This window comes from Euphorbia lathyris, chromosome 4 (genome assembly GCF_963576675.1).
Source record: "Euphorbia lathyris chromosome 4, ddEupLath1.1, whole genome shotgun sequence".
Lineage (NCBI taxonomy): Eukaryota > Viridiplantae > Streptophyta > Magnoliopsida > Malpighiales > Euphorbiaceae > Euphorbia > Euphorbia lathyris.
This window is the reverse complement of record NC_088913.1, coordinates 40,601,394-40,616,227: the sequence shown is the minus strand read 5'-3', so window position 1 is coordinate 40,616,227 and position 14,834 is coordinate 40,601,394. Positions and strand designations below refer to the sequence as shown.

General features: G+C 37.4%; 1 protein-coding gene across 1 annotated transcript; it reads left to right on the top strand.

Annotated features, from left to right (window-relative positions):
* Positions 1–8,712: 8,712 nt before the first annotated feature.
* On the top strand, positions 8,713–10,862 carry LOC136226438 (transcription factor TCP8-like). Its single transcript, XM_066014918.1, has one exon. It carries the CDS (start codon positions 8,913–8,915, stop codon positions 10,521–10,523), a length of 1,611 nt encoding a protein of 536 aa, XP_065870990.1. The 5' UTR covers positions 8,713–8,912; the 3' UTR covers positions 10,524–10,862.
* Positions 10,863–14,834: the final 3,972 nt, after the last annotated feature.

Below are 14,834 nucleotides of genomic sequence, written 5' to 3'. Positions count from 1 at the left end.
TCCGCGCTACATCATTTGGTATCAGAGCCGATCGTTTTCCTTGAATGGAGACTTCTTTCGACAATGATTCAACCGAGTTATTTACAAGCTTTAAAGGAACGTCTTGAAGCCGAGACAATGGAGATAAGGCTCCAATATGCCGAAATGTTGAGAAAGATAAGAGAGAACTTGGAGCAAGAAGAAATGGAGAGACTCCAAAGGGGAACCCGAAATAGTAAAAGACGACAACGTCGAGCCCAACGGAAAAAGGATGAAGCAACTTCCATTTTTCCTCCTAAAGATTCCTCCCAAATCTGTCCCATTTTACACAATGAGGAGGTAAATCCAAAGCTTTCAAATCTTGATGTGGAAGTTGTGGGTATGCCTATTATTAGTAATGATTTGGTTGTATGTGATGTTGAAGTAGATTTAAGTTCTCATTGTGGATTTATTGTTAATGAAATTGTTGATGAGAATTTAAATGCATGTGTGAATGAGGAGGAGTGGGGATTGAGAAGTGGAAATTTTGAAGAAACTCATGTTGAGAAGGGTACTCCCCAAGTGTTTGATGAAATGCCCCTTAGCCATAGGCACATATGTGTGCTTAGGGACATTGAGGATATTTGTCTTGAAGAGGGGGAGAAGGAGTTTGGGCTTGTTAATCTCTTTGAGGAGCATGGTGAAATTCATTTATGTGTGGAGATTGATGGCTATGGAGATGGGAGAGATGTTGGTGGTTCTACCATATTGGGTTGTAGCATGTCTTTTGAGTCGGACGGCTTGGCACGTGAATTAGTCGGTTCGAATTGTGAAGAGGAGTGGAAGGAAACGAAAGGTCATGGGAAAAGGCGGATCATTGATGAAGATGGAAATGAATTTGAGTATGACCATGAAGAAGTGGAGTTAGTAGAGGAGATTGATAAAGAGGAGAACCAATCCAAGAATGAGCTAGTAAGACATGGGGAGCATGATTATTGTGAAGGCGAGTTCGAGGATGAGGTTAAAGAGAGAGAGAGAGCGCTTCCGAATATGAAACATGTGAGGATGGTGAACTTTGTCATAGTGAATATGAATTTGATTATGATGAAGATGGTAGAGTTTACCATGAGGAAGATGAATGTCGAGGCATTGAGTGGAACCAATATGGGGCCACTTATGAGCAAGACGACGATGGGGTCTACTATGATGAGAATGGGCATCGGTGTGTTGAGTGGGATCGACACGAGGCTCCTTATGAAGATGATGAGTGTAGATTCTATTGTGATGATGATTTGGAGGATGTTGACCGGGTCTATAACGATGATACTTATGAGCATGATGGAGGTAGGGTCCATTATGACGATGAGTCGGGAAATGTAGAATGGAACCGAATTGAAGAGGCTTATGATGATGAAGAAGATCGGTTCCAAGTTGAAGATGAGTCGGGAAGTGTTGAGTATGAAGGCACCTATGAAGTTGATGATGATGGCAATGAGCACAATGTGTATTTGGTGACTAGGGTGCCAATGCCTAGTGAAGAGGAGCCTAGTCAACGTCATCGATTATTTAGAACTCGATGCTTAGTTCGTGGGAAGAAGTGTGAGATGGTGATCGACGGAGGAAGCCAAGTGAATATCATTAGTCGGTTCGCCATGAGCAAGTTTGGGTTGGTTCCCGAGCCACATCCTAGACCTTACCGTCTTGGTTGGGTCAATGAGGTGGAGAAGCTTCAAGTTAGTCATTGGTGTAAGGTTCCTTTCACTATTGGAGCTTATGGGGATGAAGCTATGTGTGATGTTGTAGAGATGGGTGCTTGTGATGTGCTACTTGGTAGGCCATGGCAATTTGATTGTGATGCCTCACATGCGGGAAGAAGCAACACCTACACCATACGCAAGGGCAAAGTCCGATATGTTCTTATACCTTTGAAGAGTTCTCTTAGTAAGAAAACGGAGACCACTTTGGAAGAATGTCCAACTCGGGAGTTGAATGTTAATGGGTGCATTGGTGGAACGGGTGAGACATTGAGTCACCTTGATTTGGGCTCCATGGGTGAGATAGCTAGCCACTCTCCTAATGAAGTCAAATCCCAAGAGGGGAATGAAGTTGAGAAGGGGAGTAGCAAAGTGGGAAGTGAGGCAGTTGATCCGATGTCCGAGGGTGACAAGCACATGTTTTTCAAAGAGCCACCCAACGGGCTTCCTAAAGGACTTCCACCTTTGAGGAAGCTACCACATGACATAGCATGGGATCCGGGAGATAGTGCACCTAGCTCTACATATAGTGAGCTGATCTCTAGAGAGGAGGAGGAAGGTTGCTCTATGAAGCCTATTGATAGCACCGAGATGCCTAGCACATGCCACATGCAAAAGAGTCGAGTCACTCATTGGGTAAAATCTGAACTTATTCTTTTGTGCTTTGTTGAGATATTTGTGTTGGAATCTTGGATGTGTATGTTGAGGGAGAACCTTCCCGATGATGAGCCTATGGGAGATGATCTTATTGTGAGAAAGATGAGCTTTATGTTGGGGGAGAACCTTCCCTATGATGGAACCATGAAGGGTGATCTTGTTGGGGGCTTGGGTGTTTGTTCATTGAGGGGGAATGGCTTCCCGTGGAATATAGAAAGGATGGAAGGTGATCAAGACTTGGTAAACTCGGAACTCATTATTTTGCGCTTTATTGCTATGTATATGTGGGGGTATATGTGGTGCTTGTTGAAGAAGCATCAACCCTATATGGAGTCAATGAGAAGCGATATTGTGATGACGAGAGTGGGGTTTGTGAAGTCTTTGATGAATGGAGATAGCCGCCCGAGAGATGTTGAGTATGTAGAAGAAATTCAAGACTTGGGGATTGATGGCCAAGTTAGTAATGTGGCAAGTCTTGAAGTTCCGGGATTGTTAACCCAAGGTGAGGATGGAGCTAATCTATGTGCTTTTGAGTTCGTTTTGAAGTGGGTTGACAAGTGTCGCTGGGATATTCCGTTTGATGTGGGCCATGGGCAAGGAGAGATTGAGCATGGTAGCCGGGTTAGTGGCATGAATGAAAGCGAAGGTCGGGCCTATTCAAGTCAAAATCGTGTTTGGGATGTGAAGAGTACTCAATGGATCGCTCCAATTTGGGTTGATTTATGGCGCCGAGGCATGTCATTTGAGGTTGGCTATATGCGAGTGGAGGTTGAGCCTAGCATCCGGGTTGATGGCGTGAGGTACATTGGGGTCCGGGCATATTCGACTCAAGATCATGTTGGGGTTTTGAAGAATACTTGTGAGATTGATTCTAGTTGGGTTGATATGTGTCGTCGGGATATTCCATTCGAGGTAGGCCATGAGTGGAAGAAGGTTGTGTTGATTCCTCAAGTTCGTGATGGGGAGATCAAGAGGGTCTATGGGTGGTCCGTGCAACCAAATGAGGAGCGTTGGAAGATCATCCAAACAGTTATGGGGAAGTGGTTTGACAAGCTTCGCCAAGACATACCATTCGATGTTGGTAGAGCATCCGAGATTGGTGGAGAGTGGGAGATGAGTGCCATGGAAGATGGATGCCGGGGTGAAGTACTCGTTGAGATATCGGGAAAAACTCGTGAGGAGAAGGTGAGTCCGACAATATGTGGAGTGGACTCCTTGAATTCATCTCGAACAACACCTTGGTTCGATTTGAGGACTTGGGTTCATTCACAACAAACTCGTCTCTTCAATGCGTGGCAAGCAACTTGGGGTCAAGTTCTTTTTAAAGAGAGAGTGAATGATGCGGAGCATCTTTCCCTAGGATCGAGTCCGAGCAAGAGAAGCCGGAGGAAGAACCAAGTGCGAGCAACAAGCGATTAAAGAGGCCCAAAACAATACAACACATCTGCTCAGACACGCCCCGCGTATAGATGAACACGCTCCGCGTGTTGAGAACTTGAGCCAAAGAAAAAGCCCAGGAGGTCATACACGTGAGGCGTGGGTCAAGCACGCCCCGCGTAGAGAGAAAACACGCTCCGCGTGTAAAACAAGGAAGATCTGGAGAAGAGTCATCAGCCAAGACACGTGGGGCGTACTGTTGGACACGTCCTGCGTATTGGAGTGTCTGATCCTGAGAAGAATTCATCAACCAAGACACGCAGGGCGTACTGTTGGACACGCAGGGCGTACTGATGGACACGCATGGCGTACTGATGGACACGTCCTGCGTATTGGAGTGTCTGATCCTGAGAAGAGTTCATCAGCCAAGACACGCAGGGCGTACTATTGGACACGCAGGGCGTACTGATGGACACGCAGGGCGTACTTCCACTTTTCAGCAACTTGCTCCTTACTTCAGCTTCCTGGTTATTTACACTTTTGGTCCCTCAACTCCTTTCCCCCATCTATAAATCAACCCCTTCCACTTACCTTTACCCTATTTACCCCTTCTCTTATCATTTTAATTAGTTATTTGATTTACCCTTTTATGTAGTTTGTTTTAGGGTTTTTGAGATGATATAAATTCATCTCTTTCTCTTGTAATAGGTTAACTTTTTATCAATCAAATTAATATCTTCTTCAAGAAGCTTTTGTTAAGGTTTTCACCTTCAACAATGGGGGATTTTATATTCCTATGGATTTAGTCCATAAATTAGGATCCACTCCTTCTAGTTTAGCTAGATAAGTTGTTAGCCTTTGTGAGTTTACGGTTTAAAACTCTCAGTGGATTCCGCGCTACATCACTCCCATCATAAAGGTACGACATACTACAATCACGCAGATGATTACTCTGTTACTTTATATTATCTTTTAGACTAGAATTGATTTGGGCATCAGAACATCCATCGACATAGTCCGGCTAAATTCTATTTTGCAAGTTTAGCAAATAAGGTAATCCCAAAACATTCGGTCACCCTAAACTGCTAGAGTTATGAACATATATCATGAGAATTTCTACTGTATATTTGGCGCATCGCACAATGAGTCAATAATTTGATATCGTATTGCATCTCAATGAATAATATTTCTTAGAATGGTGTAACTAACTAATTATATATTGTTTTTAATTTAGTTATTTATATAGAGTTCTAAACCTTAATATATAAACTCTGAATCCAAAAGATAAATCTTAAACTCAAAATTATAAATTATAGTATGAAAGATATTAGGTGATATGAAATTAATAATGATAAACAAGGATAAAGTGGTGCATACATATATATAGCTAAGTCATGCAAATATAAATAATTTAACGAAAAGGACATTCCAAATAAAACAACATAGCAAGCTAAACTTTGATATACACTTTTTTTTTTTTTTTTTTTTTTGATGTGATTGTAAATAAGAGTTATTTTGAAGGCAATTCAGTCATTTAGAGGCATAAAGAAATTCAGTCATTTAGAGGCATAAAGAAGCCGACCGTAAAAGCAGAGTTGAATTGACGTTTACATAATACAATTACAATACAACAACCCCTGTCCTCTCTTCTCTTCTATTCCCTTGTGTTGTGTATATACATAAACTAAATATTATATTGTTTTTTCAGTTTTCAATCACTTTTATCCAAATTTACCCAAAGGTTTTTTTTTTAATCAAACAATTGAAGAATTATATCACTGAACCCTGAATTGGGCGAAAATGTAACATAGTTGGTGTAACAAAATTCGGTAACGAATTAAAGAATACTGGACAAGAATTTAACCATGCCGCTTGAGCTAGTGCATGAGCGACACCATTAGCTTGTCTTCGGATCCACTTGACTGAGTAAGAGTCATTGTTGCTTAAGATCTCCTTGCATTTGCCGATTATATCCCCGAATTCTGAATTGTCCTGTTCTGGTGATTGAACAGCTTCAACCACTAACTTGGCATCAGACTGAAAGATAACACAGTTCATATTTTGCACCCGAACCCATTCCATGTAGTGCAATTGCCTCACATTCCTTTACTATCACTAATAAGGTTTATATAATTTTATTTATTATATTAGTTTAAAAATAAAAAATAATATCAATAATAAATATATTATTATTTAACATATATTTAATTAAAAATAGATCATCGTATTTTAATTTAACTTTTATTTTCATTTAATATCTATTTTACATTATAATTGTTTTTTTTATAAAATTTTATATAAAAATTATTATACATGCACGTTTGAATTTCTAATTTATTAATTAATAATATATTAAATGAAAACCAAATTAAAAAGTCATTAATATTTTTTTGTATTATTATAAACTTAAATATATATTTTAATTAAAAATACACTAAATAATAATGGGTTAATTTCAAATAAAAGCATATAGTTTCATTTTTTCTAGATCGATACCTATAAAGGGCGGCCCGGTCGCACTACGCGTCCCGCTGAGCGAGGGTCGAGGGAGGGGTCCCATCACAAGGGTGTACTGGGGGGCAAGCTTTCCCCTGCTAATTTATTTGGCAAGAGGCCGCTCCTAAGACTCGAACCCGTGACCCCTAGATCGATACCTATGATTGATAAAAAAAATTATTTTTCTAAATTTGACCGATAACAACCTTAAAATGAAAATTTTCAAGAATTAAATTATATTTAAATCAATTTTAATTTTTCAACTTTTTAAGTTTGAGGTCATTTAGGTGTTATTTTTATGAAAGAGAAATTTAATGTTTAAAAAGAGAAAACTCCAAAAACGATGATTTTGAAAAATAAAAAATGTGGTTCCATAGTAAATATGATACTAGACAACTTTAATTCTTGAAAATTTTTATTTTAAATTCGTCATAGTAAAAATGAAATTTTTATCAACCACAAATACCAATATCTGAAAAAAAAAAAAAAAAAGGTGAAACAACAAGATATTTATTTGAAATTAATTTAATAATAATATAATATTATTACTGATTACTTTTTATATTTGAATTAATATGATAAATTTTTTTATAAAATTTAATTAAATAACATCTATATAACTTAGTAAATTGTAGAAGGATAAATTTATCATTTATATGTAATTTATGAGATAAGGAGATCAAGTAGTTAGTTTTGTCGAAACTCATAAACTTTAAAGTGTGTTTTTGAAAATAAATAGACTAACTAGTGTAATATGCATAAATGGAGTCACTTAGATTATTCACTTTAAAAAAGAATTATATATAAAATGACAGCTTAATACATTTTTAGTTCCCTATACTTATTTAAAAAATTCAATTGGTATGTATTAAAATGAGCTTACTAAATGAAATGTACTTATTAGCTCTTTGAATTTCCTTAAAGTTATCTATTAGGCTTTGAACTTATTTAAAGGGTACGCATTTCAATTTTTTACACCATGCAGATTTTGGGGATTAAACTGTCACTTTAAACAAATTGAGAGTTAAATTGAGTATTTGAAAAGTATAGTGGGCTAGAAATGTAGAAAGGGTAAAATATGAAAGAAAAGAAATGAGAAGGAAAGAGAAGTGTGGGGATGAGCTGTCCCACTGCATTAGATGCCTTTTTTTTATCTAATGGTTACCTGTGAGGTGAGGTGCTGTGCTGTGCTGGACTAATCCTATTTTTAATTTTAATCTTCAGTAAAAAAAAAAAAAGCAAGGAAGAAAGAAAGAAAGTAGTAGTAGGTTATTAGGTAGAGTTGATTCCAAATTAATTTTAACCTTTATGGTAAAACTGGGGTTTCCTATTTCAAGTACATAAAGGACTTGCATATATAAGGGTAAAACTTTGCTTTGCTTTGCTACAGATGAAAATAAGAGCTGAGCTGACCTACTATTCTATATACATACATAACATAACCACCATATGTCAATAAATTAGTTTTTCTACTAATTAAGACATGCTTGCATGAATTATGAGTCAAATGCTCCATGAACTTGCTACACAACATTACTTTACTTTAAATTGAACTTTTCTGTTCAAACTCACTCATCAAATTTACAATACTTGACAAATTAGTTCCAATTTAATTTAAACTATTTTATCAAATATTATTAACAATTCAAAACCGATTTAACATCTAAAATTCAATTTGGATCAATCCAGCTTGGCAACTTTAGCAACATTTTGACTGTTACTTCTATGTTTCCATATTATACTTTAAACTGGTCATCTAAGTGAGGAATAGAAAAATTATAGAAATTAATTGATAAGGTAATTAAATCAAATTAAATTCAACATTCTTTTGGGATTAATGCATTGGTTTTTAAACAAATTAATTTGAACAACTTTTAATTCCAAATTTATTAAAATTATGTTAATGTTTAAATTTAATTCATCATTAACACGTGAGCATGTGACCGTTGTACATGAAAGATTATTTATATTTTTTTTTACTGTATTAAAATTAGAATATGGATATTAAAATTATGTTTAATATTTAAATTTAAGTTATCATCAACACTTGAGCAAGTGACCGTTGTACATGAAAGATTCTTTATATTTATTTACTGTATTAAAATTAGAATATGGATATTAAAATTATATTAATATTTAAATTTAACTCATCATCAACACGTGAACATGTGACCGTTGTACATGAAAGATTCTTTATATTTATTTATTGTATTAGATTGGTTTCTTAAACTTTAGAAATGATTTTGGTTAAAAAAAATAAACTTTAGAAATGATTCTTTTATTAATTAATTTAATTTAGTTATAGTTACATATATCATTTTAAAAATGGTTAGAATAATTAAATGAATTTGTAAAAATGATAGATTATTTAGAGAAATAATAAAAGAAAGAAATAATGTAGATAAGCTTGTCCCCAGGAGGAGGAGGAGGCTGCTCTGCTTCTTAACCCAAAACAAAAACAAAAAAAGACAAGAGTCAATCCAAAACCCCACAACACTCTTTCTCTCTCTCAAGAAAAACATATGAGAGGTGGTAGAGAAACCAAGGCTATGAGTTTGTATCCATTTCTTTGAAAATCAAACTCATTTCTTTTTTCTTTTTTTTATATAAAAGAAAATAAAAATAAAATTTAAAAAAAAAAGAAACATCAAAATCCACCCCACCACCAATATGGAAATCACAGATATGCAAAGCAACAAGCAAAATAATACCAGGCAAGAACCCCACCTCCACCACCACCTCCACCAGCGCCACCGCCACCTCCAACAACAACAACTCTCTTTTGATGGTCGATCATCTGCCGGAGCTGGCGGTGGAGGAGGAGGACCATCTCAACCCGGCCCCTTTATGGGCTCCATCTCTATCCAACCTGCCCTTTACCATCCCAGTTTCTCTTCTTCTACTCCTACTTCTGCTCCTTCCACTTCTTCTTCTTCCTCCTCTTCCTCTTCTTCCTCCTCTACTTCCGCCTCCACTTCTTCCGCTGCTCCACCTCACCTTGTCGACGCCTCTCTCGCCATCGCCACCAGATCTGCCCCTCTTTTAGACTCTACCAACAAGAATCACCAGCCTCTTACCGTTGTCACTACCACCGCCTCCACCACCGTAACTGCCGCTGCACCACCTAAACGCTCCACCAAGGACCGACACACCAAGGTAGATGGAAGGGGCCGGAGAATCCGAATGCCAGCCACCTGTGCTGCTAGGGTTTTTCAATTGACTAGAGAATTGGGGCATAAATCCGACGGAGAAACGATCGAGTGGTTGTTACGCCAAGCGGAACCGGCAATTATAGCTGCCACCGGTACTGGAACTATTCCGGCGAATTTTTCGACATTGAATGTTTCGTTAAGGAGTAGTGGATCCACTCTTACTGCTCCGTCTTCGAAATCCGCTCCTCATTCGTTTCATAGTGCTTTAGCTTTGGCTCATCATGCTGATTACGAGCAAGGATTCGCTGCTCATTCTGCTTTGTTAGGTTATCAGCATCAGCATCAGCAACATCTGCTCACGGCAGATCAAATAGCAGAAGCGCTACCGAGTGCTGGCGGAGGAGGGGAGACTGGGAATGGCGGTGGTGGAGGAGATTCAGGCGAGAATTATGCGAGAAAACGCTATAGAGAGGATTTATTCAAGGAGGAAGGAGAAAGAATTAGCGGTGGTGATGAAGGCGGAGGATCGCCGATAAAAGGATTCAAAAGTGGTTTAGAGCAAACAAAAGGTCAGCAGCAACAGGAGACGGGAAGTTCAGGACTACTTAGGCCTTCAAATATGTTACCGACAACTGCTATGTGGGCAATGGCTCCAGCAGTACCAACAAGTGGTGCCGGAAACACATTTTGGATGCTTCCGGTGACAGGTGGAGGACACAGCACAGGCGGAGCAGGACCTTCTGAACCTCAGATGTGGCCTTTTTCAACAGCAACACCAACAGGAAGTGGGAACACGCTTCAAGCTCCGTTACATTTTGTTCCAAGAATAAATTTCCCGGCGAATCTTGAATTTCAAGGAGGAAGAGGAAATGCTTTACAATTGGGGTCAATGTTAAATATGCAGCAGCAGCAACAACAACAACCTTCACAGCATCTTGGGCTAAGCATGTCAGATACAAATTTGGGGATGTTAGCTGCACTTAATGCGTATTCTAGAGGCGGTTTGAATATGAATTCTGATCATCACCAGAATAATCCATTAGAACAGCATCATCAACATCAACATCAGCATCAGCACTCTCAAGGTACTAATAGTGGAGACGATGACCCAAATAGTTCTCAATCATAATTAATTCAAATATATATTATACATATATATATATATATGATAGCTTGATTCCTTCTTTTTATATAATTCTATATAGCTATTAGAACCTAGAGATTGTTTGTTGGGTTGGGTTGGGGTTGGGTTTTGCAAGATTTGGGAGTTGATTTTGTGTTAATTGCCATTTTCGTTATGGTTTGTTATTTTTGAATTCTTCTTTAGATTCAGCAGAAGGTTTGAGATTGTAATTTCTTTAGTTTGGTCCAAAATCGGACAAAAAAAAAAAAAATAGATAGGGAGAGAGTTTGTATAGGAGGATAATTTGTTTGTGTTTACTATAAATTATTATTAGTTATTTTCTGAGTTGTTTGGTACCATTGTTTCTTTATATTTAACCCTTTGCTTTTTTTTTTTTTACTATATAAAAGTTAGTTGATTTTTCATTCAAAATATATAGTTAGGTATATCGTGAAAAAGGCGCGAAAATGAAAATTAAATGAACATTTATTTATATGATTATATATATAGTTACGTATATCGTGAAAAAGGCGCGAAAAGGAAAATTAAATGAACATATATTTATTTGATTGTATGATAAAAATGGAGGAGAAGCAAAAGGAATTGAGAAGAAGGAAAATTCTTTCAGTTTTTATTCCTGACTGATTATCTTTCTTAATTGCAAGTTTTTACATATTTTTTCCATGAATAGTACTTTTGAAAATACTTTCAGTATAAAGAAGCACTTTTTTTTCAAAATTTCCACAATGGAAAAGTGAACTACTTAAAATAAAATTGATATCTTTTCTCCTTGATAAGGAAAAAACTGTTGAAAGTTGCATCATCTCCTTTCTCTATCAGAGAAATAAGGAACTTTTGACCAACAAAGTTAAAAATGTAACAGCCTTCTCCATTTATTATCCAAATGTAACACCACAATATACAACTTATTACTAAAAAAGTTTACAAGTGTTCTAGCTACAGTTGTCAAGACATATAAATTATAAAATAAGAAAAGGGTACAATAATTTATGGCTTGTTTCTACATCAATTTGTTTTTTTTTTTTTTTTTTTTTCTGGGGTTGATGATGATGTTGTCTGAAGAAGCAGCCTCCAATTTCCAGAAAATCTCCCATTTTTCCAGGAAAATTAATGTCACCTTGATTTTGATGCTTTCCTTAACAACTAAATAAAATATTATTAAAACACACTTATATTATTTGATATTATGGCTTTCTGCCAATGTGTTCTTAAACTTGTACAATTTGGAAAAATAAATTATATTAATTTCTCTTGGATGTTGGGAAAAGGCAGAAGGGGGGAATTGGGAATCTTATGGATTAGTGAATTTGACTCAGTGAGTTAAGACCGAGTGAACCAGGTGGGTAAGTTTTCTCTTTGTTTGGGGTGCAGAGAGTGACTTTTGTTTTGACTTGCACAGTCAATTCAAATGACTTTTGTGTTTCATTGCTTAATCATTTTGTTTTGAACAGAACAAAAACTATAATATTATTAAAGATGGAGAAATATTGTCACATGTATTCAATTAGCCTAGGATTCATAGACTGTATCAAAGCGTTTAAACAAACTATGAAAAAGATGAGAAAATCCATTTCAGGGAACCTGTCTACCGCTGCAGGCGTCTTCCTAGGACTTAAAGACGGACCTTGACCAATCCTCGGTGGATGGAGCTTCAGAAGTTCTTCAATGGAGGTTGAAGGAGATGGAGGAGATGGAGGACGTGGAGAGGATTCTTCAAGGGTGAAGGGTAAAATAAATTACAAGAATGAAAGATGATTTACAATTGAAACTAATGGTCCTATTTATAGTCGCGGTTCAGGCCCCGATTCTGACCTAATTCGTTTCCTTTTGCAGGTGGGAAGAGTGGGGACAGATTGTGGCATCGTGGGACCAGGAATCAGCGCGAGCTGGCCTCCAGCTCGCCTGAGCTGGCCTCTGAGGGCGAGCTCAGCGAGCTGGCCTATAGAGGACAGCTCGACGCCTAGCTCGCCGATCTGGCCCAAAAAGGCCAGTTTCGACGAGCAGGGGTGCCCAGAACGCCTTGTGCGACTACCGGATGTCCGAAACGCAATTTTCACCCAAACTCGTTCCTGTTTTAACCTGCACACGCACGTAAACTCCAAATAACATTAGTTCTGAGACTAAATTGACCCGTCAATCGCTTGTTTGGAGTAAATACTCTGTTTGGTGCGACTTTTGGTGGATCAATTAGCAATAAAAGATAATTGAAACTTAACGTACATGCTAATTTGGCCATATTTCCCCAAAATGATCAGAAAACGAGCCTAAACCACGAAAAGTAAATAGAACATATACAATTTCTAGCTAACTCGTACAAAATCATATAAATGCGAGAATTTCTCGCTTATTCGCAAAACTAAGCTAAAAAACCGTCCTAAAACCGTACCCAAAAATAGGGGGTTTTGACCTCTATCAGTTCCCATCCCCAAATTACAAATGGAAAAAATTTGGCTACATCCCCGCCCCGCAGTCCCCGTTTAAGTTTTTAAATTTTTTACTTTTTTCTTGTAAAACATCAATTTGTACTATATATATTTTTAAAGTCATAAACTGCTATGTCAAGGGCATATAAAATCATAAACTACTAGACATAGAAAATTAACTAAACAATTACAAACAAAGATTCAAAACATAAAATAAAAACAAGTCCAAAATAAATTAATAATATATATATATATATATATATTTTAGTTTTTTTTCTATATTCGGGTATTTAATCGGGGATCCCTATTGGAGACATTCGGGGGCGGGGATGAGGATGGGGACGGGGATGAGACACTTATAACCATCCCCGCCATGTCCCCGACTTCCGGGGAGAATATACAAACCATCACCGCCTCATGGGGATCCCAAACGAGGATTCTCCGCCCCCATCGGGACGGGTCTCCAACGGGGATGGGGAATCCCCAACTAATTGACAGCCCTAAACGTAACCTAAAGTGCTTCACGAGTCAAATGGGGGGAGGGAGACATATGATATCATACAAAATAGTATCACTATACATGTGTCCTTATCCTAGACACAAAATAACAACAGTCGTCAGATTAATCTAAATAGGAACATCACATTCGTCAAATACGTGGACTAATAGGATGACTCAGATCAACTCCCGCTAGATCCGCCCGAGATCAAGGAAATCCAAACCAAGTAAACATAACTTACATAAATTACATCCAAGTTGTATTTTGAGGAATCTAAGGATAACGGTAGCCTATAAATACGTCTTAAACCCTATAATCAAGATAAATATACAATCTACTGAAATTACTCTCAATTTCTTAACCATTTGAGTTGGGTCGTCTGCCAATGGTTATGTGGTGATCATCTTACTATCTTATCTCAGGCATAGAAAATATCTCCTCAAACAACATATTACTATCTAACAAATTCTCTCATATCAATACGTATCAAACTAAACAGATTAAAAGTTAGTTTTTGAAATAAGATTAAAAGTTAGTTCATACTTTAATCTACAGTGAAACAAAGTAAAGTCATCTTACTCTAATCAAAACATATATTTCAAATTCAAGACTAAATTTAGTCTTAAAAATATTTCGTAGTTATTATGTTCTTAATTTTATAACCAATATTTTTTTTAAATGAAAAGTTCATTCATATATTAGGAGATAAAACATTACATGCAAATTGAGGAGAGACATTTACCCATTCTCCATGTTCAGACATAGAACATACCGCCCATGCAAACACATGAGCAGCTTGGTTCACAAACTGCCTTATAAACCGAATAGAACAATTATCTAATTCATTGATTAAGGACAAACAATCCCCAATGACGAAATCTAGACCCGACGCCCCAAAATGTTCGGATCTTTTGGCACTAACCATAAATTGATAGTCTGCCTCAAGTAAGATTGATGACCAGCCATGAGACTTAATCAAAGCAATGTCGCACGGCACGCTAGCACCTCCGCCAAAAACAGGTCTGATCTACCCTCGAGTTTGCCATTTCCCACAACAATAAAACCGCTGAAGTCTCGTGCAATAAACCCAAAACCCATAAAGTCTAAGTTTTTTAAAATCGCAAAGTCAAAATTAAATTTCACTGAACACACAAGTGGCTATTCCCAACGAACAACAGTACTAGTTTGTTCAGCTGCAACAGATCGAGCCGGAGCCTGTGCCCAGTTATGCACCAGAGAGACAACATTCTTGTACAACACCTCTTCAACAGTAGAAGTATTATTCCAAACCCTATCATTTCTATTAGCCCAGGCATACCATCATATAGTAGCCGCAACTCCCAACTCCGATGCTGATTTATTATCGAGCAACTA